Genomic DNA, 25803 nt, shown 5'->3' with positions numbered 1-25803 from the left:
GTGACCCTGGACAAGTTCCTTAAGCTCTCTGTGCCTCCCTTCCTTGTTCCGGAAGTGGATCTGATTGATGACCGTACCTAGCTCATGGGGTTGTTATGAGGCTTATATTCTGCATTTGACACTGTAAAGCAGACGGGAAAATCTGGCCTTCAATATATATTATTTGATACGCGTTTATTTGGGAAACAAACGCCAGGGGGGCAGGTACCTTATTTGTGTTGTTTCATCACTAAATTCCCCGAACAGAGCTGACACGGCGTAGATACTCAGTAAAATACGTGCTGAATAAATGGACAAACTGAAATTAGAACCCAAGTTTCTTGGCTTCCAGTGGAGCTTTGCCTGCTAAACCACGTGATTGAAAACTCTGGCCGGGGAAGTCGGGGCGAGGTGGTGTCACCTAGGTGATCGATGTTCACCACACGGGGGCGCCCTCCCTGTCCGGAGTTAAAGGCGAGGCTGACAGAGGCAGCTGTGTTTTGAAAATTTTTTAAGGTCAGACTCGGGGGTAAGGAATCACTGCTCAACCACAGGGTTCTCGGCCCAAACCTTCCAAAACAGCTGTGCTCCCAGATGATAAAAATAAAGCAGCAGACCTAAAAGTCCTCAAACCACACGGTTTCTCCTAGTCTGGCTGCAAGAGGCCTTTACCTGGGAGCATGGGTAAACTGAGGCAGCCACTCCCCGGGCCTCGCCGCCGGGTCCCCAGCACCTTACCTGGCGTGGGTGCCTTCTCGGTCTTGCCCTTCCACACCGCCGCGTAGCCGTCCTCGTGTTTGTTGAACGCGAGAAGCTTCACCTCGTACAGCCGACCGGGAACTGGGGAGGTCAGGAAGTCACTCGCTGGTGCTGGCGACTGGGACCTCCCGGAGCACATTCTGTCCCTGCTCCTGCGCCCCGGTCCTCACCTAGCTGGGTTAACTCGTACTGCTTCACTTTCTTCTTGAGTCGGACGGGCCCCACGTCCCAAGCCTGGTCTCCCCGGACCTCCGAGGGGCGCAGCTCGCCCTCAGCCTCCTCCTCGGCCCCCACCTCCCTCCAGTACAGTTTGTACCCGGAGATCTGGGCTGGGTCGGGGGGTGGCTGCCACGACACGATCAGAGACTCCATCCGAGCACGCACCTTCAGCTCTGCCGGGGCAAAAGGGACTGGGCCAGAGGAGAGGGAGGAGGAGGGGCCGAGGGGAGGAGGTGGGAGGGGACAGGCAGGGTGACACAGTCAGTAGGAGCTTTGCCAGGGCCTTTCTCAGGCACTGCTGGGGGTCCCTGCGCTCACGCTGGGCACGCAGATGCTGGGACCAGAAGTGTGTCTCCTGCGCATGTGCACAGGGGCAGGAGGGGCCTCGACCGGCAGGGCACAGAGCAGACTTTAGGAAGCCTCCCAGAGGGGCGCATGCTGGAAAGGGGCTGCAGAGGCCAGGGAGCAGGGCTGGAGTCATCGGACTGGGAAACCCCAGCTGAAGGCCAAAAGCAGGGAGCTTCCTCGCTGTGTGAGGCGCTCAACGTATTTATGTGTATTCTCATACAAAATCCTTTTACAGACCGGAAAACCGAGACTCAGAATTTAAGTAACTGGCTCAGTGCCACACAGTTACTACGCGTCCTGGGTTTTGTCTGCATTGAAGTTCTGCTTGTTTTGTTTTGCTTTGCTTTGTTTGAGACAGGGTCCCACTTCGCAGTCCAGGCCAACCTTAAATTTGCAGCGATCTTCCTTGCCTCAGCTTCCCAAATGCTGGGATTACAGGTGTGCACCACTATGCCCAGCTAATGAGTTCTTACAATGTACTAACCACCCTATTTACAACACTTCATTAATTCCTGTGCCACCCTGGGGCAGTCAGTAAGGCTCAGAGTTGCAAATGGCTTGGCCAAGGTCCTAGGGTGGACAGAAGAGACACCTGAGCCCTTGTCCAGCCCTTCAGCCTGCACCCAGGCTCCCTTGCCCACGGACTGGGGCACAGAGGGGGTGCAGAGGCCCAGGTTCCAAGGGCATGCGCACTCCACGCAGCCACACCCACCGAGCCCTCTGACCTGTACCATGGCTCTGGTTGTGCGTCCCGGGCGTCCTGTGCTGCATCCACGGGGAGGGGGCCCCGTAGCCGGCCCTGGTGCCCGCGGAGATCCGCACCCTGTAGGCCCTGTTCGGCTGCAGCGAATGCAGTGTCAGCTGAGTCTTGTTCCCTGGAACCTCGGTGGCAAAAACCTGATCTGTGGGGACAGAAAAGGCAGCGCTGGTTGTCGCTGCCTCAGGACGTGACCCCTGCACCCCTGCACTCCCCACGTAGATGCTTCCACTCCAGATCCTGGCTCCTCCCCGGGGGGGGGGGGGCTGGCTCCGGACCTTGCAGCGCCACTCGGCCAGGGGGAAACCTCACCAGGCTCCTCCTCACCTGCACACCGTCACACACCAAGGTGCAGGCACAGGGGTGGCCACCAAGGGCCACCCAGCATCCAGGCCTGGCCGACCACCCAGGCCTGTTTCCTGCCTGCTTGCCTCTCTCCTCCCCCGCCCTCTGCTCCTCCTAGCTGTCCTGTTCGCTGCTGTCCCCACATCACCTACAGATGTGACTTGCCCTCCCTGGGCCCGTTTCCCGATCCCACTAACACCCTTGCCCCATCTCTCTTCTGCTTTCTGGGCCCCAAGGTTGACCCAGGCAACCTGCCTCATTCCACAGGTCTGGAAACTGAGGCAGGATTTCGATAGACTTCAGGCTGCAGCAGCAGAGGGGGTGGGACTCCTGGGCCCTTCCATATTCCCTCTTCATCCTGCAGACCTGCCACCCTATCTCTGCCCCCCTCCCCACTTACCTTCCCTTCCCAAACCGTACTCTATCTTGTATTTCACCACCTGCCCATTGCTCAGGCTGGGGGGCAGGGGCAGCCACGCCACCCTGATGTCCGAGGGGTTGGGGCTGGACAGGGCGAGCTGGGGTGCTGCATTGGGGACTGAGACAGAAGAACAGGGCGTGAGCAGGGCTCCACCGATGTGGGAGGCCCGGGCCCAGATTCTGGGGGAGGAAAGGGAGCCTCTTAGGGGAGCCCCAGGCTGCAGGACAAGAGAGTTGCCCTTTCCACCTGGAAGCTAGAGAGCGCTGTGGGGCACAGCACAGCCATGGGCTGCTCCTCTGCTGGAGGGCACATGGGGGTGAGGTGGAAGGACTGTGTGACAGAGAATCCCAAGACCTGGGCTCGACTCCCACCTGTACCACTGGCCATGGGCCCCAGTTTCTCCAACTGTAAGCTAGGGAGAGAATCCCCGCCCCTCCCGTATAGGGCTCAAAAGCTGACATGAGCCAGGTGACTGCAGTAAAGGGAAAGGGAGCTACTGTCCCCAGGGGGTTCACTGGGCCCAGGCTGGCCTGCTCCCCAGCCTACCATCGTCGGGCGTGTGCACCAGGGCCGGGGTGGACGTGCGGCTGGCCCCCAGCTGCGAGTAGGCCACCACGTAGAACTCATAGTCCGTGTTGGGCTCCAGGTCCTGTACCTGGAGCTCTGTGGTGTCATTGTTCACTGCGAACTGGTATTCCACGTTGTCCACACCTGGGATAGTGACACGGGGGACAAGGAGACTGTCACAGAGCCATCCCAGGCACTGGCCAGCCGGGGCCTGGCTAGCGATCCTCTCTACTGTCCCAGTCTCTGAAATGGATCTGTTTGCATCTAAAACTTCCCAGCTGTTTGGAGCCTCAGAGGGCACAGTCCCAGGGCTGCTGGTTCACCTGTTAGCAGTCCCTGCATGGGTTAGGAAGTAGCTGCTGGTGTCTGATGGAAGTGACCCCTGGAAGTTAGTGACCCGGGGTGGCAGATGCCTCCAAGAGGGGATAGGCAGGGGATACAGTCCGCAAGCACTTTCCCAGGTGCCCAGAATCGCTTATCAAGAAGAGAGATCTGTCCCACGGACTCCCACCCAACCCATCCTACCCCAAAGATACCCAGCAGGCACCCGACCTGCACTCCCACCCTCGCCACCCTATGCGGAGGTCCCACGGGTCCCCCTACCCCGGGCCTTCTGGTAGTGCAGAGAGAAGCCGATGATCTGTTCGCTGTGCAGCTCGGGCCGCTCCCAGGCCACCAGCACGGCTGAGCTGCTCAGTGGCGTGGCGGTGACCCGCGTGGGGGCACTGGGCAGCCCCTCACGCACCACGACAGCCAGGGCCGCCGCGGCGCATGCAGTCCCGGCGCTGTTCTCCGCCACGCACTGGTAGTAGCCGGCATCCTGCAGGCCGATCTGCGTGATGACCAAGCTGCCGCCGCCACCCTGCACCTTGATGCGACCGTGGGGCCGCAGCGGCGCCCCGTCGTGCAGCCAGCGCAGCGTGGGTCGTGGCTCCCCAGACGCACGGCACACGAAGCGCGCGGTGCTCGCTCGGGTCCGCGACAGTGCCTCCGGCGCCTGCACGATGGTGGGGGCCTCTACGATGCGGAGAAGGCAACACTGACCACGGGCTCGGTCACCAGGGCTCTACCTGTCCCCACAGCCCGCTCCATCATCTAGACCCCCCTGACTCGGCCTCCTCCACTGTCCTGGCCACTGGCTTCTCCCTGTCCTCCAGCGGCTTCCACACCTAGAGTCTTTCCACTGCGCGGCTCAGGCCTGAGTAAGCCTGGCCCCATATATATTGGGAACTGAACTGCAGACAGACATTCACCCTGAGCTACGGCCCCAATCCTTTACAAACAATAACTAGCCCCAGAGAGGCTGAGGCAGGAGGATCGTTGCAAGTTCAAGAATAGCCTAGACTACAAAATGAGCTCAAGGCCAGCCTGAAACCTTGTCTTAAAAAGACAAAAAATAAAATAAAATATAATAATAAAACTTTCAAATAGACAGGGTCTCCCTAAATTGCCCAGGCGGGGCTTCAATTTTGGATCTTCCTGCCTCAACCTCCCACAGTGCTGGGATTAGAGATTTGTGTTTAGCCCATCGTGTTCTCTCTGACAATCCCTCCCCTCCCGTTACCTAGCACTCACCCTTCCCATACCTCAGTCACCCAATCTAGGCCCTGGTCACTCCCACACCCCCCACCGCTCGCCGCCCTGGTGCTCCTGTCTTTCCCGGTGCTCCACCCCGTCCCCTGCGCGCTCCCCCGCGAGCCTCACCCAGCACGCGGAGCTCGGCGGCGGCCGTGGCGAAGTCGCGCGTGCGGGGCTTGTTGGCGCGGCACACATAGACGCCCGAGTGGCGGGGCTGCGCGCTGGCGATGAGCAGGTTGGTGCGGCCCAGGACGATGACGTCCGTGGCGATCGGCTTCCCGTCTGCGGCAGGACAGGGGCGCGCTGGGGCAGGGCGCGGCCACTGCGCCCCAACCTCTGCGCCCCCTCTTGTCTGCCCAGAGACCCTCCCGGAGCCCTCCTGCCTCGGCATTGAGTAGGCACTGTTCCTGGCAGGAAGGGCGGCCGCGAGGGACAGAGACTTAGTCCGGGTAGAGCTCAGGTTTGCAACACCACAGAACACGCCTTGGCAATCAGCCACCACCATTCAACTCGGTTTCCCCTGGGGTCCTAGCCCCTTGCCTTCCTGTGAGGAAGGCAACCATGGCCAAGTCTGAACAGACCCAAGAGCGGAGTATGTGCAGACTTTGATCTGTTTCCTTTTAAGACAGGCCCTTGCTTAATTGCCCAGCCTGGCCTTGAACTTGTGATCCTCCTGCCTCAGCCTTCCAAGTGCTGAGAGGTCAGGTTGGGCCACCATGCCTGGCTATAGCTGTATGTAAACGACGGACCAGTATATAGTCATTAAAATTATTTTAGGAGACATGTGGAAGTTGGGGAATGCTTATCCTAGCCTGCTGAATATCATAAAGGCTGGAACTGTCAACACGGCAGGCTTTTTTCATTTCAGAAGGAAGCGCACATATGCATAGAAAAAAGTCCTGGAAGAAAATACATGCATATGCGGACCATTTTTATCTCTGAGTCGTGGCATATTTTTCTGCTTCTTATTTTTTTCCCTAGTTTTCTAAAACAGTGAATCTGTACTGCATTTGCAGTCAGCAAACAAAACAAAACAAAACATGAAAAGCCCACGCCTCTTCCCGGACTCGGTGAAGTTAATTCCTAGACCAGCAGCAGGCTCCGGGAGGGAAATGCAGCAGTGCTGAGCAGACTTGCTGGAGGCGAGGGGCTGCAGCGACGGGGTCAGCGGCCTCCCCGTGCAGGGGCCTCTCAGGATCAAGCGCAGCGCCCCCAGCAGGCAGTGGAGGCCTAGCGCAGGCCGCAGGGTCTGGATTTCTTAGTAGCTCTGGGCGCCTCTTTCCGACCTTGCGGGATTGGGGAGCGCTCTGGGTGGCTGCAGTTTAAAAAGCTCTCTGGGGGCTGGGGATCTAGCTCAGCAGCATAAGTACCTGCCTTGCAAGCAGGCGGTCGTGAGTTTGATCCCTGGTACCGATTAAAAAAAAAAAGATGCTCTCTGGGTAACCCTGATACATGGCAGAGATTGGTGAGATGTTGATACCAGGACTCTGGTGACGTCACAAACTACCCCAGTAATAGTACCAGGGTCTCACTCGCCCTGGGGTCCTCCTAACTGGGGAAGGATTGCAGTCCAGTGGGGGAGTGTAGTTCACCCGCTGCAAGATACCAGTACTGTTGTATTCCATCTGCTCAGTGGTGAGCCGTTATTCCATTTTTTTATTTTTAAAGTACTTAGTATATACTTTTTTATTCAGTACTGCAGGCTCAATCCAGAGCCTTGTGGTACTAAGCTTCATCCCAGATCCTTTTTATTGTTTATTGTTTTAATTTTTAATTTATTTGTTTTTTAATTTTGAGGCAAGTTCTTGCTAAGTTGCCACCTTGCCCAGGCTGGGCTTAAACTTGGGTTCCTCCTGCCTCAGCCTCCCAGTGTGCTGGGATTACTGGCATGCGCCACCACATCCAGGCTTCCATACCCTGCCCAGTGCCTGAGATATAAACATTAAAAAGGTGGCAGTGTAAGGTAGTGGGGTGACTCAGGGAAGGAGCAGAAAGACAGCTGGATTTAACACATGTGCCGTCAACTCGGGACAAGTCACTGCTTTCCCTCTGCAGGACTGTGGGGAGTGGGGCAGTGGGAAGAAGGGGCACTGGAGCTTGGGCGATGGCTCTGTGAACCCTGGATTCCTCATCTGAGCACTGGGAATGACAGTCCTGAGCCCTACTGTCCCCAGAGGGCTCTGGGTGGCTCTGGCAGGAGACCAGGTCAGACCCCATGCAGGGTGCGGTCAGGCCCAGAGCCCTCCTTATCCTGCAGCACCTCCAGGAACTCAGTCTCGCGGGGACTTCACACGTGGCCGCCACCTCTCTCTTCCTGGGCGTGGTGTTTATCTCCCTGGTCACTGTGAGCCCTGCCTCTCATCTTGTTTGTTCCCTGTGCCAAGTGCCGTGCCAGACACACAAGGCCAAAGCACACTGGGTGGACCAAGTGGCAGCTTCGTGGCCCCCCAGACCCACGGCTGGCTAAGGGGCACCTTCCGGCTGTCACTCACCTGTGGAACCATCAGAGGGACAGGAATAAGATCCCAGGCCACACTAGTCCCCACCACACTGCAAGTTTGGTGACGTGGGGACATGAGAGATGCCACCCAATCTCTCCCCTGCTCCTGCCCTGCCCTCTCCACTCACCCTGCCGGGCCCAGGACACGATAGGGGTGGGGTCAGCTGAGGCCACACACTCCATCACCACGCTTTGTCCGGACACCACCGTGGTGTTCTCTGGCGCTGCCACGATGAGCACATCCTGCCCCCTGGTGGCCGCCAGGGACCCTGGCAAGAAGACAGGCAGTGAACATCTTTGGAGCCCTGTTTGCAGCAGGGACACCCTGGGCAGAGATGAGGGAAGTAGGCACCAGCTCGGAGCTGTTTCTCCTGCAACCAGGAGAGCCCACCTCCACCGCGGCTCCAGGGACCAGGCTGGACAGCTCTGCCCTCCCTCAGCCTTCCCGGCCTTCCCTACCAAGACTTCGGCTCAGGGCTCAGAGTTTCTAGTTCCAGCACTGCAGCGGTGTGACCTCAGGCAAATCTCAGAGCACCTTGGGTTCCCATGGGGAGAGGCAGGGTGGGCGTGAGCACAGCAGCACTCCAGCCCTGACCCCCAACCCAGTTCTCAGTGGGAGTGGCCACGGGCAGAGATCAGGAACATTTGGCTTGTCCAGCAGGTGGAGGCAGAGACCTCGGGCATGGGGTGAGGAGCAATGTGACAGATGGGGGGGCTGCCTTGGGGGCTTGACATGAGCTCTGTAGTCTGCACAGCACCCACAAAGTACCCGGCACTGCCCACTGTCCTCTAAGTGGCCCCCTGACCACTCTAGGACATCTGATAACGGGTCCAGGGTCATTCGGATGGGGATTCAAACCAGGTCACTGTGACCTCAAAGCCTCTGCCCTTCCTACTCCTGTCACAAAGAGGGGCGGAAAGGAGAGCAGCACCTGCAGAGAGCCCAGCAGGGTAAAGGCCTGGAGCCTCAAGGTCTTGGGGCTCATAGGGCCAGAAAGCTAGGGACAGAGGAAGGGCTTTGAGGAGGTGGCTCACCTCCAGTCCCGCCCATCGACTCCACAGGAAGAAGTCAGGGTCTGGTGCCTGCCCCAGGACCCTCCCCGCTTGGCTGGGTGGCACTGTTCTCTCTGGGGACCACTGCTTCCCCATCCAGTGGGACCAATTGCCTGGCACCCACCTGAAGGCAGGGCCTGCACCCCTCCTGACACCTCTCAGCTCACAGGCAGCTGTCCTGAAACCTCCGCGTCCCTCACCCTGCAGCCCCCCTACCTCTGCGGGCCACAGTGAGCGGGGCCTCGTGGCTGAAGCGCTGATGGGCTGAGTTGACAGCCACACAGCGGTAGGAGCCTGCGTCACTGTCCTGAATGTCCAGGATCTGGAGGACGCCGTTGGGAAGGATGATGAGCCTAGGGCACAGGAAGAAGGCAGTTGTGGGGGGCGCTCAGGAAGTCACGCATTTAACACTGGGGTCACAGGGGTGCCCCAGGGAGCCCGGACTCCTGCCTTGCTTTACCCACATCTACTTTCCAGGTCAAGGCGGTAACAGCTCGACATTCAAGCCACATGGGCCTTTTTGACCCAGCAGTGCCACCTCTGGGACTCTAGCTTACAGATGGTCACGTGAATATGCACGGTAATGTTTGACCAATGACATCCACTCCAGCCCGGAGACTGGAGCAGGGAGTCCATCTGCGGGCAGGGAGGGCTACATGGGACTAGGTTGGGGACATGGTGGGGCTGGAAAGGAGACAGCTCCTCACCTGCTGGCAGAGGCTGAGCTCCCTGGACAACAGCAGCACAGAGAGGCAGGATCACATCTACACAGGAGGGTGCACCAGGGTCCCTGCAATGCTAGCTGCTTGGGAGGGGGACCGGAGGGACAGTATAGCCATATATCTCTCATACAACCTGATTTCTTCTCTTTTTTTCTTTTGGTGGCACTGGGGATTGAATCCAAGGTCTACACTGAACTACATCTCCAGTCTGTTTTAAATTTTTAATTTTGAGACAGAATCTGGCTAAACTGCCTAGGATTTGGGCTGGGAATCCTAGGCACAAGTGCTTGCTTGGCAAGCATGAGGTCGTGAGTTTGATCCCTGGTACCAAAAGCAAAGCAAAACAAAACAAACATAAATAAATGGCCTAGGATGGCTTCGAACTCACAATCCTCCTGCTTCAGCCTCCCAGAGTGCAGGCATTACTGGTGTTCGCCACCGACACTAGCTCAGGTTATAGCCTCCCTAATCTGATAAATTCTCTTATTCACATTGTCTCCTCTGACCCTCAAAATGAGCCCACCAGACTGAGGGGCGCACAACTGCTTTTTTACAGGGGGCAACATGGAGGTTCAGGGGAGGGTGTTTTCCCAGGGTGACCGAGCTGTTGCAGGTAAAATTTGAACCCAGATCTTCTGGTGCCCAGTGCCGCATCCATCCCACCGGCTATCTCAACAGCCTCAGGTGTAGGGACGGTCCCCAGTGGTCACAGTCTGCACCCCCAGGCTGGAGAGTTCGGTTTCTGGGGGAAGGGGTGGTGGGCAGCAGAGGGGCTGCAGGGCGGGGCCCCCTGAATCCTCCAACGGGGACCCCTGCAGAGTCACCCTGGCCCCAGGGTGCAGGTCAGGCTGGGCAGAAGAAACTGGGCAACACCTGGGATGCAGGGTAGGGAGAGATCCTGGGCACCAGCCTGGAAATCTGCTTGGCCCCGGGACTTGGGGAAAAGCACAAACCTGTACCCTCCTTCTCCGGCCCACAGGCTAAGCCACCTCTGACGACACCCCTCTCCCATCCCTCTGGCAGCGGCCTAGGGGAGAGCAGGGCCAAGGGGAAGCCTCCACAGGACCCACGGCAGTGACAAGGACAAAAACAGTGATGGCAAAGGGCAAGCAGGACCCCAAGGAAATGAGCCCCTGCTGCCTCCAGACCTGCCCTGACTCGGAGAGACTTCCTCCCCTCCCCTCCCCTCCCCTCCCCTCCCCTCCCCTCCCCTCACCTTTTCTCTTCCCCTCCCTATGGACCTTTCTCCTCTAGCTGGCTGCACCTCCACTCCCTAACTCCAAAGCTTCTTGATCTTTCCAGGGAAATCCTGCCCCAGGTCCCAAAGGTAATACTTCCTTTGGCAAGTAACAGAGGTGAGGTGGAAGCACTGTTAGCACCCATCTAGAACCTTTTTTCTTTTCTTGCTGCGTGTAGTAATCCCAGCACTCAGGAGGCTGAGGCAGGAGGGTCTCCACAAATTCAAGGCGACCCTGGACTCCACAGTGAGTTCAAGCCCAGCCTAAACTACATAGCAAAACTATATTAAAAACAAAAACAAGCCCCACACAAAACCTTTTCTGTTTTGTGAAAATACAAAAAAGATGTCAAACAAACACTGGTTAGTGGAGGAGAAAGGTCATCAAACCTTGTTTAGGAAGGAATTCTATTTTTGGAAAATAGACAAATGATACCTTACGATTTGTGCAGAAAAGTTTGGCAAAGCACACACAGTTCGTGGAGTTTTCTCTGAGAGGAGATGACCAGAAACTCTTACTTGTTGAGGTTTTTTGATTTTTTTTTTTAAATAGTGAATTAGATTAGTTTGGAAACCTGGAAGTGGCTTCCATCTGAAAGTGTAACTGCTGTCTCCTAACTCCAGGCCCCAGCACCAAAGCAGCAGAGGCAGGGGCAGGGAACTGGTCATTACATAGGATTTGACCAGCGACAGTACCATTCTGGGCCACAGTTTCCCCATCTGAGAAATGGATTCCATGATCCCTGTCCGGTCTACTTCGCAGCCCTGGCTCCTTCACGAGTTGCGAGCCCACATGAGACCAGGAATAGCACCTGGGAGCCCGGGCTCCAACCACCCGTGCAGTGGTGAAGCCACACACACACTGCAGAGAAACACACAAAATGGGAATAACGCTGTTTAGTCAACCGCTGAATTTTCCCCTGTTCTATAAAGTTTTATATTTTATCATTTTAAAATGAATTCAGGCTGGGAGTTATGGCTCAGCAGCTCAGGGCTTTCCTGGCAAGTGCAAGGTCCTGAGTTCGATTCCCCATACCAAAAAATAAATAAATTCAAATGCCAGACCTAAGGGGCTGGGGATTTAGCTCAGCGGCATGAGCGCCTGCCTTGCAAGCAGGCAGTCATGAGTTCAAGCCCTGGTACTGATAAAAACGAAAAAGACAAAAAAAAAAAAAAAAGCCAGACCTAGTAAGGCCCACACCTGTAATCCCAGCATTGGAGAAGGCTGAAGCAGGAGGATCACTGTGAGTTCAAAGCCACGCTGGGCTACCTAAGGAGTTCAAGGCCAACCTGAACTACATAGTAAGATCCTGTCTCAAAAACAAAAAACAAGGCACTGGGGATATAGCTCAGTGGCATAAGTGCCTGCCTGGCAAGTATGAGGTCATGAGTTCAATCCCCAGTACCGCAAAAAAAAAAGAAATAATAATAAAATTAAAAAATAATAATTATTATTGGCAGTACTAGGGACTGAACTCAGGGCTTTCACACTGAGTTATACCACCAGCCCCACCCCAGCTACTTTCTTTTTTTTTACTTTTTTTTTGTCTTTTTCATTTTTATCGGTACCAGGGATCGAACTCACGACTACCTGCTTGCAAGGCAGGTGCTTATGCCGCTGAGCTAAATCCCCAGCCCCTACCTACTTTCTTTCTTCAGATAGCGTCACACTAAATCGCCCAGGCTGGACTTGAACTTCTGCTCCTCCTGCCTCAGCCTCCTAGGTGCTGGGATCATAGGCCTGTGCAACCACACCAAGCCGTGGAAGTGATCATTCTTCTTCCATTCCTAAATCTAAGTCTGCTGCCCTTACCCCAAAAAGTCATTTGGGCACCGAGACTAAAGAACACAGAAGAGCCAGGCATGGCGGGGCATGCTTGTCTTCCCAGCACTTGGGAGGCTGGGGCAAGAGGATCATTATGAGTTCAAGGCCAGCCTGAGCTACACAGGGAGACCCTGTCTCAAAAACAAGAACACGGCCTGGGATTTAGCTCAGCGGTGTAAGCACCTGCGAGGCAAGCGTGAGGTCGTGAGTTCGATCCCTAGTACACAGAAAAACAAACAAAAACACCACAAAGAAAAACAGAGCCAGGTGTGGTGGTCTACTCCTGTAATCCTAGCACTCAAGAGGCTGAGGCAGGAAGACTGCAAATCCAGCCTGACAACTTAGCAAGATCCTGTCTCCAAAACTAATAAAGGGATGGGGATGTGGCCCAGGATGAAGATACTGGGTTCAATCACTGGTCCTGCAGGAAAGACATAGAGTGGGTAAGTGCTGATTAAAAAAAAATGACTTCAAAGGGGCACAGGCACGTTTTTGTGGGTATTTTATTTTGTTTTGTTTTTGTTTTTATTTTTGAGACAGGGTCTCACTATGCAGCTCAGGCTGGACTTGAGCTCACTTTTTGCCTAGACTGGTCTCAAATTTGTAAGGATCCCCCTGCCTCAGCCTCCTGAGTGCTGGGATCCCAGGTGTGTGCCACCATGCCTGGCTCAGGCACTTTTTCTGTTCCAGTAGAATGTGTTTGTTTTTCTGGCTGTCTTCTACGTCCGGCAAACTTTGCTGGTTTTTTACTTTACAGCAGTCACTTGGGGGGAGTGAACGGAACCCAGGGTCTAAGCGCCGTGCTCTACCGCTGAACTGCAGTCCCGGTGACAGTGTTCTTTAAATGTGTGTTAAGTTACAAGACAGCAAGTAGACATAAAGAAAAACACTAGATGCCTGCATAAACTCGACAAGCACAGGCGGAATCACAGAGGTGCCTGTGAGCCGCCAGCACTGGGAAACACTGCTTTCACTGATTACAGGTTTCCATAAAAGAGAAATCATCCCTTGGATTATCCCCTATTATTAAAAATTAGTGTAAATACCAGGGAGGTGCCTAGGGGTCTAGGCTTTACCGTCGTATCCCAGCACATGCACATCTGCCCTACCAGACAGGGCTGGTTAACTGCATGACGACCCAGGGTATGAACAGCACATTTTTATGCACGTGATACCAGCTGGCGTGAAAATACACAGCTGGGGTGTCCCTGGGCCCTGCTGCAGACACCTCTTTACTCCCCACACCATTGGGCCTGGCTTCTTTACAGATGAAGGTCACTTTTCAGAGGACTTGGGGGCCAACACTGGTGAAGCCCAGCTCCTGTAGCTCTGGCCTCACGGTGAGGACCGAGGCTTTGTGGGCTGGGGCCTGAACCGAGTGCCAGGAGCTGAGGTCTGGGCCTCCCCGCCCCTGGGATGCTCTGCTCTGGGCCCCAGCTGGACCGAAGATCTTCAGTCTTCCTCAGACCCTGAAGCTCCATAGGGCTCTGTGTCTCATCCACCCACACACAGAGCCAGGAATTCAACCCCGAGGAGCAGCTGGGTGACCCAGGAAAGTCACTCTGCCTCTGAGCCTCAGTCCTTGTACTTGACAATCCAGAAATAATATCTCGAACCTGCATGCTCAGATTTGGAAGCCTGATCATTACTGTTAAGTGAGAAAAGTTTTTGCTTCAAGAAGACTATCTTATTGTCATTAATTGAATGAAAAACACCCAGTGTGTACAATATAATGTAAATATTTTAAAACAATAACAGGATCTGGTGGGGCACATCTGTAATCCCAGCATGCTGGGAGGCTGAAATGGGAGGATCAAAAGTTTGAGCCCAGTCTAGGCAATTTAGTGAGGGCCTGTTTCAAAATCAAAAGGGCTGGGGATGTATTTCAGTGGTAGAGCATCCCTGGGTTCTATTCCCAGTACCAAAAATAAAAATAAAGAAAAGTAACAATGGTGATAAAACTAATCAGTAGTGAGCTAGGTAGGCATGGTGTTGCATACTTGTAACCCTGGCATCCAGGGAGTTGGGCAGGAGGATCATCCTGAGGTAAAGCCCAGCTTGGGTTACATGGCAAGACCCTTTCTCCAAAAAACAAACAAACAAAAAAAAAAAACCTTAAAAAGAAAAAAGACAATGGATAGTTTCTTTTCTCTTTCGTTTATATGAATTTTTAAAATGCATCTTCTCTCTCTCTTTTTTTTTTTATTGGTACCGGGGATCGAACTCATGACCACGTGCTTGCAAGGTAGGCGCTTATGCCACTGAGTTAAATCCCCAGCCCCTAAAATGCATCTTCTATGAGAATAAATTAAATCTAGAAAAATGAGAAATTCCTACCTTGAAGAAAGACAAGAAGGATTAGATGAGAGTACACATGCAAAAGGGGTGACCAGTGCCTGGCCGGCGCAGTGCTCAGTGAATGGGTCCCGTGCATGGGTGAGGCCCTGAGTTCAGATTCCCTGAACTGAGAGAGAGACAGGACGGAGGCGGCAGGAGCCGGTGTGGAGACGTGAGCCTTTGATCCCAGCACACTGGGAGGCTGAAGCAGGATCACAGGTTCAAACCTAGCCTGGGCAACTTGGTGATTTAGCAAGACCCTATCTCAAAATGAAACGTTAGGAAAAGGTGAAGATGCAGCTCAGTGTGAAGGTCCTGGGTTCAATCCCTGGTATGGGGGGAAAAAAAGAAAGAAAGAAAATGCCCAGAATAACGAAGTGAGTAAAAAGGTAAAAGGCAAGAAGGGGAGGAAAACGAAGGGGCCTGTGGCACCTGCCACCCTGGTTCCCAAGTGTCCCCTGGCCCACCTGCTCTGAATTCTGGGGTCTCCCATCCACGGCGGGCAGGGGTCCCAGCTCAGAAATGCACAGAGCTTGTAGGGTGCAGTGTGGGTTAGGGTCAGGGTAGGGTCCCTGCATGGTGGCCCGGGCTGCGCTCGGTTAAAGGAGTAAATCAGGGGCTGGGGGTTTAGCTCAGCGGCATAAGCGCCTGCCTTGAAAGCAGGCAGTCATGAGTTTGGTCCCCGGTACCGATAAAAAGGAAAAAGACAAAAAAATAAAATAAAATAAAATAAAATAAAGGAGTAAATCAGATGATTCAGTACAGCACCTCTTGGGTCATGTGGACTCCAACAGGGAGATGCGTAAGCCGTTTCCTGTTCTATCCAAGGACAATAAAGCACCCTAAGGGACCAGTGTCCCACAAGGGCCATGCTTTGGGAAACCATGATCTAGTTGACTCCTCCCCGATTCCATGACAGGTAAGACTAAGACCAGGCCAGAAGAAAAGCTGCATCAAGGAAGGAGAGACTCGGTCCCCAGATCTCACACATCTTGACCTCTCTTTTTCGTTTTCGTTTTTTACCGGTACCAGGGATCGAACTCACGACTGCCTGCTTGCAAGGCAGGCGCTTATGCCACTGAGCTAAATCCCCAGCCCCTACATCTTGACCTCTCAGTGCTCTCTGTAATCTCTGCCTTCACAGAGTCCAGTGGTTTCTCTACCCAGGAGTCTCTCCTCTTCCCCTCACGCCTACCTACATCTGGGCAAGAGTCGGAGGAGGCAGGACAGCTAGACAGTGGAGAGGCGAGTCCCAGGGAGGGCAGTGAAAGACAGGGTTTCCCAGCCAAGGAGCCCCACTCCCCACACAAGAGCAGGAGATGGAGCCAGCCAGTGACCACGCACCCATCTAGACCTGCCCAGGCAGCCACAAGGGGAACCCGCTCCTGGGTCTGGCAGCCGCTTCCTCCACCAATCTCTGCCCTTATAGGCAGGCAGCACTAAAAGTGGGTATGGGTGGGACTCCCCTAGTAGCCTCAGGGTTCCCTGTGAACAACCAACATCCTGCTGGGCACTCACTGGGTGGCCAGGATGGACCTCAGCCCTCCTGGTGCTCAATCTGCTCCAGAAAGCAAGGGGTTGGACTGAACTGAACGTGCGCCCAGAACTCCACCACCACTGCAGCATGGGGGCAGCTGTGCTCTCAGGGACCAGAACTGAACTGGGGGCCACGAGGCAGTCGGCTCTCAGGTTAGGTTAGGTGAAAGAAGCCACCTGCAGGCTGAGAACCCCCAGTTCCACGCCCGTCCTGGAGCCCTCTCGGCCCTGCCTGTGGGGACCCAGCCCACAGGGCACTCACCGAGGATCCTCAGGCAGCATCACCTGGTCCTTCTCCCAGGTAATGACGGGAGCCGGCAGCCCTTCAGTGTGGCACTGGAAGCGAGCAGTCCCGTTCTCCTCCACCGTCTGAGGCTCCGGGTGCAGAGGGAAGTCTGAAAGGGCTGGGGGCAGGGACAGGCAGACACAGCAGGCGCATGGGGCCCCCAGCGAGCACAGTGACACACAGCAACAGAAACATGAAGGACAGGAGCCTGGGCTCCAGGGTCCCCCACCCAGTGCCACCGAGATGCGCCCTGGGGTGAGATGCTGCACAGTCCATGTGGCCCGGGCTCCCGAGAGCCCACAAGGGCCAGCTGTACGGGGCTGCTCCTCCAGGGCCCTGACCTCCTGCAGCCGCTCTGGGCTTCCTCGAGGTGACTAAACTCCAGACTCTGAACTCAAAGCAGAGGAAAGGAAAGGGCAGATGGTACAGAAGCATGGCAAAGGTTACTGAGCCACAGGGGGACCATCCAAGGATCCCAGAGTAGGACGGAGGCAGGGGGAGGGGTGCGGGCTCAAAGACAAGCAGCTAACTGCAGACCCCACCCTCAGTGCCCCCTAGAGGGGGGCGGCACTTACCAGCGAGACTGACCATCGCGGTCTGACTGGCCACTGCTCCGAGGGGGCCATGGGCCAGGCAGGAATAGTTGCCTTCAATGGTTCCCGTGGCCACAGGGGCCACCTCATCACTGTCCTCGGGAGGTGACAGCCATAGGGAGCCATTGGGCAGCAGCCGCAGGTGGTCGTGCTCCAGCAGGACATCCCCGTCCTTGCTCCAGGTCACCTGGCTGGGGGGCCCCAAGGCAGCAGCGCCCAGACCACAGTTCAACACGGTGGCCTGCTGCAGGCCCAGGGTCACACGCAGTGGGCCCCCAGCACAGCCCAGCTCCACAGTTGTGTCCTGGGGTAACGGCAGCACCCCTGCCCGGGAGAGGATGCGGTCATCAGTCACAGACTTGGCTCCTAAGCTACCACCCAGGGCTGGAGCCAGCCCCAGAGAGTGGTCCCATGGAGAGACCCATGCTTGGGCTGGCTCTCCGCTGCCCACTGCACGGCGGCGGGGCCACTGAGGACCTCTGCTCTGTCTCCCTCCACTCGACATCCTCACCCACAAAAAGACCCAGTGTGGGGCAGCATCATTTCCAAGGACAAACCCCCTCAAAGTGCTCAACCAGATGGAAAGAGGATTAATCAGCCAGCAAAAGGAAATGGCGCCTGCCACAGTGCGGCTGAACCTGGAAAACTTTATGCAGAGGGACAGATGCCAGTCCCGAAATGCCACGATGCACTGTGTGACCTCACTACCATGCAATGTCCAGAGCAGGAGAATCCATGAATACAGAAACAGACCAATAGTTACCAGGGGTGTGGGCAGAGAATGGGGAGAGATTGAGGTTTCTTTTAGTTTTTGTTTTATTTTTGGTTTCATTGTTCGTTTGAGGCAAGGTCTCACCGTGTAGTTCAGGCCAGCCAGAGTTTACTGCATAGCCTAGGCTGGCCTCGAACTCATGGAGAGCCTCCTGCCTCAGCCTCTAAAGTTGGGATTACAGGTGTGAGCCACTACACTGGGCAGGATCAATGTTTCTCTTTAGGGGGATGTGTTCTGACCTTAGGGGCCACTTTACCTTGTCAATCCACTAAAACACTGCTTTGTAGACTGTGCGTGGTGCATTTTATGTCACGTGACTTCTATCTTGATTTTAAAAAGTTAATTTCTTCCAAACAGGGCTGTGGTTAAGTATCGAATGAGATGAACGGTGATAAGAGGGGGGGCCCTGCCTGGTGAGGATGGAGGCTCCACAATGCCCTTCTCTTCCTGGAGCCTAAGGGATCACCATCACCCTCATTACCCAAACAACAATATGCAAAATATGCCAGAAGCTAGAAAAGAGCTGTAGCCAGGGAACATTTAAAACACATTTCGAGGGACGGGAATGTGGCCCAGAGGTATAGCACTTGCCTAGCATGCATGACACCCTGGGTTCCATCCCCCATGTTGCAAGAACTAAAAATAAAATAAAATGTGTTACAGGTTGCAAAGTACACACGTGTACTTAATCGCTGTCTCGGGAGCTCACTCTTACTTTCTTGCTCTTTGGTGTTTGAAACAGGGCATCATGATGTAGTTCAGGCTGGCTTTGAACTCACTATGGAGCCCAGGCTGGCCTTGCACTGTGGCGATCCCCCCGACTCAGCCTCCCAAGCGCTAGGATAGCAACCATGAGCCACCATGCCCGGCTCATGCCTCTGAGTCTAAGAGTTTGGAGCAGCCCACAGGAGGCTCCCACAGCTGGGTCCAGCCCCTTCTGTGTTAGTGGCTGGAAAAGCCTCATTTCCTTCCTACAGCTACTGTTCATCGGGTCACACAGGAGGTGGCGTGGGGACCTGGGCCTCCCGACCCAGTGGCTTCTTCTTTTCCCCCGTGCTGCAGAAGACCCTGAGGACCCCAACAGCGCCTGGCCACCAAGGGGCGAGGAAGGGAGCTGCGGAGGAAAGGACTGGCATTCACGGCCGAGGTAAAACCACACAGGCAACGTTTATTATCTCAGCCAATGGGTAAGCAGGGCCTTCGTGGCTGGTTTTCCCCGGGGGCTTCTGGAAGCTTGGCCCACTGCCTCCCTGAGCCCTGCTTAGTAGCCCGAGGTCCCTGCCCGCCCTCAGGCCCAACTCCTGCTTCAGTTCTGCACATCTGAGAGCAAAGCGTGCCAGGGGCCAGGGCAGCCCCACGTGCCACGCAGGGGACAAAGTGTGATGCCAGGGAATCGGGAGTCGGCTGTCACAGACTAGCTGTGTGGTCTTGGGTCAGGCTCTTCCTCAGTTTACTCAAACATCTGACATTCTGTCATTGTGCTCCTGAGCAGACACAATGCTAGACACATGCACCTCTGTCTCTGCCACGTGTGCCAACACCTGCACATGCACGTGCATGTGCACATGCATAAACTTCGAGCCCTGTCTGTCCCGGGCTCCCTTTCTACATCCTCTAACGAAGAACAAGGCACAGAGGAGAGAAGCCCCAGCTGGCTAAGACGGGGCAACCAGGACAGAAGCCAGGGCTCTGACACCCAGCTCAGAGAACAGGCAGACAGGACTGGACATCTCAGGGGCGGGCCTGGCCTTGGGGGGACTGGTGGGTGCAGAAGGGATGAGGCAGGGTCACACAGGAGTTTCCACTCTTGACCGGGGAAACCAAACCTGGGCTCACACTGCTGCAGGCCACACCCTAAATGGCAAGAGGCCCATTTGACCTTGGGGCAGAGGGCCAAGGTCCAGTCTGGCTGCTGCCCCATCAGCTGTCTGAGGAGTCACTGGGCCTCAGGACTCAGTTTCCACAGGTGGAAAATGAAGCCAGTACTCGTGAGTTTGTGAGGATCCAACAGGACGGATGGAGAAGCCAGGGCGCCAGCTCAGAGCCTCCTGGATGCGGCCGGGGACTGAGCCAGTGTGTTCTCTATGTACTGTAAAGGGGTGCAGATGCTGACTGCTCCTCTGGCACACAGCCCCCCATCTGCAGGCCCTGGGTCCCTTGACTCCAACAGGGCTCCAGAGCAAGCGGCTCTCAGCCCAGCAGCTCCCAAATGCCTGGTCCGCTCCAGCACAGCAATTGGGTTGCAGGGAGAAAAAACCCACATGAGCAGAATCTAGAATCCGTGGGCCCTAGGGCGGCCTCCCCGCCCCCCAGCAGTCCATTCGGGGCTTGGAAAATCCCCTGCTGTGCTGAACAAACACTGCGAACAGTTGGGGCCCAAGCAGCTGCTGGGTCTGTCAGCAACCCGGGCTGTGGCAGGCAGGACAGCGGCCAGAGGGGCCGGGGCTGGCGGGAGAGCGGAGCCCTTCCTGAATATTCATAGATCAGCAGATGTCTGACTAAGCCACCTCAGAGGAGCCTGGATCCCTGCAGTGCAGGCAGGAACAGAGGGGTGGGGATGCAGAGAGAACCCAGGGGTCCCCTCAGGGAGCAAGGGGCCGCTTTGTTGGAAGTATCTGCAAAGCCCCATTCTGCAGATGGGGAAACTGAGGACCTGAAAGCAGGTCCTGGATTTCCTAAATGCAGGGACCTTTCCCGTCCTTTCTCTTGTCTGGACAGACTGCTCAGGCCCGAGTCAGAGCCCTGGATCCCACAACCAGTCACCTGTCACAGGACTGTTCCTGTCTTCCCCTCCACCTTGGTTTCCCCAACCTGAAAATAAGGACTCCCTGGGGTTCTCATCATCTTCCTCAACATTCTCCCATTCGCAGAGGAGAAGCTAACTCTGAGCCTCACTACCTGTGCTGCTCTTTCTTTAACCTCCAGCATAGTGTGCTCCCCAGCATGGCCACATGTGATTTTGCAGCAGTGTGGCTCCTCCCCCACCAGAGCTTTCTGTAACAGTGATGTCCTGGGAGCCAGCCGTGGCACACACCCATCATCCCAGTACTGGAGAGGCTGAGGCAGGAGGATTGCCTTGAGTTTGAGTTGGGGTACATAATGAGTTCAAGGCCAGCCTGACCCTGTCTCTCTCTCTCTCTCTTACACACACACACACACACATACACACACACACACACACACACACACACACACACACACACACACAAAAGGTGAGCAATGGGTCCTCTCTGTCACCCGCAGTGTGACGACTCCCAGAGCTCCTTCCCTGAAAGTATCTGCAGCCTCTCTGGGGCCCGGGGCACTATGACATAGTGACACACTATGACACCCCTCACTTCATCTTTTCAACAAGACCCTGTCTGAACCCAGAGATTGTGTCTGGGGACCCAGGCCATCCTGCCATCAACTTTCCTCACAGACTGCAGCCCTGGAAAGGATGGACTCCATCTCACAAAACCACTTAGAACCCTGCAGCCTGGCACCCTGTGTGGGGTCACCAGGGGCCTCTAGTGAGGTCCCTCCTCCTTGAGCCCCCGGAAAGGGACACGTGGTGGGGGTGCAGAGGCAAGGCAGGGGACGACAAGGGCAAGCCAAGAACTTGCCACGGACTTCAGAGCTTTTCACTCCTCAATGCCCAGGCCCAACAGACGCAAGACTTGCTGTTCACAGTCCAGGACTCGGGCACCGGCGTCTCTTCCCCAAGGGAGTCTTGTCAGTGCCTCCTCCCTGACCACAGGCTAAGTCCCTCCCACAGCGGCCTGGTGGGGCTGGGCTGGTCTCCTGGGCCCCCGGCAGGACTCAGCCCCCTCCCCACATCGACAATCTCGAGGTCACAGCAGCAACAGGGGCAATGTGACCCGGGCTCATCTGTTCCGGTCCACAACTGCAGCCGGGCTGAGGATTTAGCTCAGTGGCATAAGCGCCTGCCTGACAAGCACAAGGTCATGAGTTTGATCCCCAAAAAACAAAACTGCAGCAGCTGGTTCTCTGACCGCACCCCATGTTCCTGGTGCCACACCCGCTCCTGCAAATGGCTGCCCCACCCCCTCACACAGACGGGGGAAGGGGGCCCTTTCTGCCCCACACCCAGGCAGTGATCACTCCTGGTTTGCAACTCTCTCTCCATGACTGGGCAGCAAACTTGGGATTCCAACCAAGTCAGGTCTCTGAATTTTTAGTACCTAGAACAGTGCCTGGCTTCAAAAATATTCCCTGAAGGGATGGTGGACATCCAAAGACACCCTAAAAAAGATAGGACTGGCTGGGCAGTGGGTGCGTGCATATAATCTCACTAGGGAGGCTGAGGCAGGAGGATCTCAGATTTCAAGGCCAGTCTGGATAATTTAAAGAGATTCTGACTCAAAATTTAATGGCTTAGGGATATAATCAGCAGCTAAGCACCTGCCTGGCAAGCTCAAAGTTCTGAGTTTGATTTCCAGTACCAAAAATAAATAAATAAAATAAAATTTAAGAAGGGCTGGGAGTGTAGCTCAGTGGAAGAGTGCCTGCCTAACCATGTGAAAGGCCCTGGATTCAAGCCCTAGTACTATCAAAAAAAAGGACACCTCAATTTCAGTAATGTGCCAGGAGTGGTGTAACTGTAACCCCAGCACTTGCGAGGCTGAAGCAGGAAGATTGGTGCAAGTTCAAGGCCAGCCTAGGCTGCATAGTAAGTTCAAAGCCAATCTAAACTACATAGCAAAACCCTGTCTCAAAAAGAATACAAGAAAGATAGCACTTGACACCCTTCAGAGGCAGGGATGATGTAATATAGACAGAAACTGCCTTGCATCCAGACACCTAAACAAACAAACAAACTTAAAATGTACACAGTGACAGCAACTGCCCAGATGTGACCAGGGCTGGGAACTTAGCACACTGCCTGTCCCCTGCCGCATGGCTCAGACTATGTGCCAATCTACCAAGCCCTGTATCAAACCACACATCCTGGTCTGGATCCTTGTCTTCCCTGACCCCCTGGCCGCTCTCGAGTCCACATGACGCCCCAGCCCCACACTGAGGCAGAGGGAGCCCGCAGCACAGCATGCTGGGCCCGGACGTCTGCTCTGGTCACCCATCCTCCCCCAGGCCTTGCTCTGCCCAGGCTGGGGTCCATACCCTCAGAGCCACTCTTACTCCTCTGGACCCCAGGAGCTGGGAGCCCCCAGACTGCCTCAAAAAGACATCTGGGATGCCCTGTCAAGTCTGGCTGCTGTACCTCAGAGACGCTGGAGGGAATCAAAGAAGAAGAGTGGATTCCAGGCCCCAGATAGAGGACAGAGTGAGCAGGCCTAAAGCTCAAACTTCTTCACAAGCACATAGAAGGCAACTTGGGGGTGTGCGTCTATTCCCCCAGGGAAGGGTAAGAAGGCTGCTCCATTAGGCAGCATCCAAGATAGGTTCCACTCTCCGTGAATTCAGCTCCTAAATCCCAGCACTTGAAGGCTGAGGCAGGAGGACTGTTGCAAATTAAAGACCAGCCTGGACTACAAAATGAACTCAAGGTCGGTCTGAACTGCATAGTGGATCCTGTCTCAAAAAAGACCCCCCTTAAAAAAAAAGCAGTTCCTAAACTGTGAAATGCTAGGAAGTTGCTCAGTTTTCTCATCTATAAAATGGGCTTGTTTTACATTTCTAAATTTGTTTCAGTGCTGACATTCCATGAAGCTCTAAACATGAGATCCCTGAACTGGAAATGCTAATTGGCCACAAAAGTACACACAGGATCAACCAAGGTTCAGATGACGGCTGAATAAGAGTCTCTAAGCACAGATACTGCCAGCAGCCAACCTGGCTCCAAACCTCTGAGATGGGTCCCGGCAGCCACCTCAATTGCCTGCAGATGGCTTCCGGACTGAGAAACAAGCAGGAGGGAAGGAGGGTTTCCAGTGAGGAGAAAGCGCCCCCGTCCTTGGAGCCCCTGCTGGACCTCTGGGCTCCTGGGCCCTGCATTCTGACTGGGGTGGGAGGGGGACCCCGTTTCTTGCGTGTGGTGAAAGAGTTCAGCTTCCCACCACTGCCTCAGACAGACAGTTCCTACGCCCTGTTCCTAAGAGAGACTCTGTGGTCCCCAATCCCCACTCCCCAGCAATGTGGACGGAGTATTTCTCCTTCCCTCTCTCCTCTGTGTCCCACAGTCTCCACCACCTTAGCAGCTACTGAAGGCAGCCACTTGGGCTACCTCATGGCCAGTGCCACCAGCCTCACTTCAGGGCGACCTTGTGCCTTCCAGTGCTAGGGTGACATTGGCCTTCCTGAGCCGGGCCTTACCACCCTCCCCAGCTTCCTCTCCTGATCCTCCCCCACCTGCCCACCTCTCTGGCCTTGTGCCCTAAACTCCAGCCAGATTTAGCCCCTTGCAGTGAGTGGACACTGAACCTCCTGTGTTCTCTGGGGAACTTCATCAGCAGGATTCTTCTTCCTGGGGCTCCCCCCCAGCCCCTGCACCACCCCTGTATTATCATCACTTTCTCCAGGAAGCCTTTCTTGACCTTCCCTGGTTGGCTCAGGAGCCCCTGTTCTGCAGGGTCCGGGGCAATTGTCCCCAACCTCCCCACCCCAAGCCCAGCCCTGAAGCTTCCCGCAGGGCCGCCTCCTTCTCTACTGCATTCTAGACACCCGGCGCTCTCGGGCCAGTAACAGCTGCTCAGCAAACGCTGGGCAGTGAATGAAGGAAGGAACATTAGGGTGGCCAGGCAAAAGCGTCCCTGCGCTGCTGAGCTCGGCACACTCAGGGGCGGGGCCAGGGCCGGCCGAGGAGCTGGAGCCGCTCACAGCCCGCCGGGGCCTGCCCTGCCTTGTGCAATGAGGCGCAGGCAGAGGCCAGGGCTGCGGTCCCCACAGGATCCTGCTGCGCTGCAGTGCCCAGCCCCGATCCCGCTTGGCCGGGTGTCACTGCGCTCCAGAAGCTCTTGGAAGAGCCAAAGTGTGCGTGTGTGTGTGTGTGTGTGTGTGTGTGGTGTGTGTGCGTGTGTGTTTGCGCGCGCGCAGCACAACTATCCCTTAACCCCCTGGGATCCGGCAGACGGATGCCTCCTGACACTTCCTCCTCGGCCCTTTCACCTGACACCACCGCAGTCCGGGCAGGAGTGGGGCGTGTCTCTGCAGAGGGAGGAGGCCCCCCACTGCTCCCTGTTTTCCCACCGGCGCTCCCGCTGGAGATGGGCCTGGGGCCGCCCCGCGGAGGCTCTGTCCCCCTCCTCCCGCCGCCCGCCTCCCTCCCACGTGGCCTGGCTAAGTCTCTGCAAGGCCGCGGCAGCTGGAGCGGAATCCCCTTCCCCACCCCCACCGCCAAGTCCCTCCTCGACTCGCCCCGGACACATCCTCGGCCCCCCTCCACCCCCGCGCTGGGGACGCGAGAACTAGGGAACAAAGCGGGCAGCCCGTCCCCTCCCCCAGCCTTCCTGGGCCCCCCAAACGCACACCGGACCCGCAGTCGGGGCTGGGGCGAAGGAAGGAGCTCCGCGCACACTCGCCCCCTCGCCGGCCTCCCCTCTGTCTCCCGCCCGGGGTGAGAGCCCGGGAAGGCCTGGCTGACCCGGTCCACGCTCAGGATGCGAGTGACACGCGTCCCACCCGGAGGGCGAGTGCCGGACGCCGCCACCAAAGCAACTGGTTCCTGTCCCCCGCGCAGCCCCTAAGGCCACGGGGTTGGGGGGCGCAACACCGCCACCGCGCCAGCCCCAACTGGCCCCAGTGAACCACACCCACCGGGCAAAGTTGAAAGTTTTGTGCCACCTTCCTGAATCCGCCGCGGTCCCCCCACTTTGGGCAAGGACACTCCCCAAAAGCCAAGTACAAGCTCAGCCCCAGCCGGTCACACGCGCCCTGGGCGCAAATGGAAGCGCAGACCCGCAGCCCCTGCCCTGCGCCTTCTCGCCCGGGACACGCGCGGGCCGGCACGGCGCGTCCCGGGAGCCACCAGTGCCGATGCCGCGGCGCGACCGTGGGGGCTCTGCGGACGCGA

The 25803-nt window shown here is 56.1% G+C and overlaps 1 protein-coding gene across 3 annotated transcripts in view; it reads right to left on the bottom strand.

Annotated features, from left to right (window-relative positions):
• Window positions 1-25803, bottom strand: part of Igdcc4 (immunoglobulin superfamily DCC subclass member 4) — a 33109-nt gene that overhangs the window by 7056 nt on the left and 250 nt on the right. For 2 of the 3 annotated variants that reach the window (XM_063243286.1, XM_063243288.1), the window contains exons 2-12: window positions 17045-17386; window positions 16446-16587; window positions 8743-8879; window positions 7602-7742; window positions 5100-5255; window positions 3999-4412; window positions 3375-3539; window positions 2808-2945; window positions 2037-2207; window positions 909-1148; window positions 718-819 (exon numbers count right to left, since the gene is read on the bottom strand). In XM_063243286.1, coding sequence (XP_063099356.1) covers window positions 718-819; window positions 909-1148; window positions 2037-2207; window positions 2808-2945; window positions 3375-3539; window positions 3999-4412; window positions 5100-5255; window positions 7602-7742; window positions 8743-8879; window positions 16446-16587; window positions 17045-17386 — 2148 coding nt within the window. Of the gene's footprint in view, window positions 1-717; window positions 820-908; window positions 1149-2030; window positions 2208-2807; window positions 2946-3374; window positions 3540-3998; window positions 4413-5099; window positions 5256-7601; window positions 7743-8742; window positions 8880-16445; window positions 16588-17044; window positions 17387-25803 lie in introns of all 3 variants that reach the window. The other variant, XM_063243287.1, reaches the window with a different exon arrangement.

The sequence above is a fragment of the Cavia porcellus genome, unplaced genomic scaffold, assembly GCF_034190915.1.
Source record: "Cavia porcellus strain 051 isolate PalLab524CR breed Dunkin Hartley unplaced genomic scaffold, mCavPor4.1 scaffold_37, whole genome shotgun sequence".
Classification (NCBI taxonomy): Eukaryota; Metazoa; Chordata; class Mammalia; order Rodentia; family Caviidae; genus Cavia; species Cavia porcellus.
The sequence above is the reverse complement of the archived record's forward strand: the minus strand, read 5'-3'. Positions and strand labels throughout refer to the sequence as shown.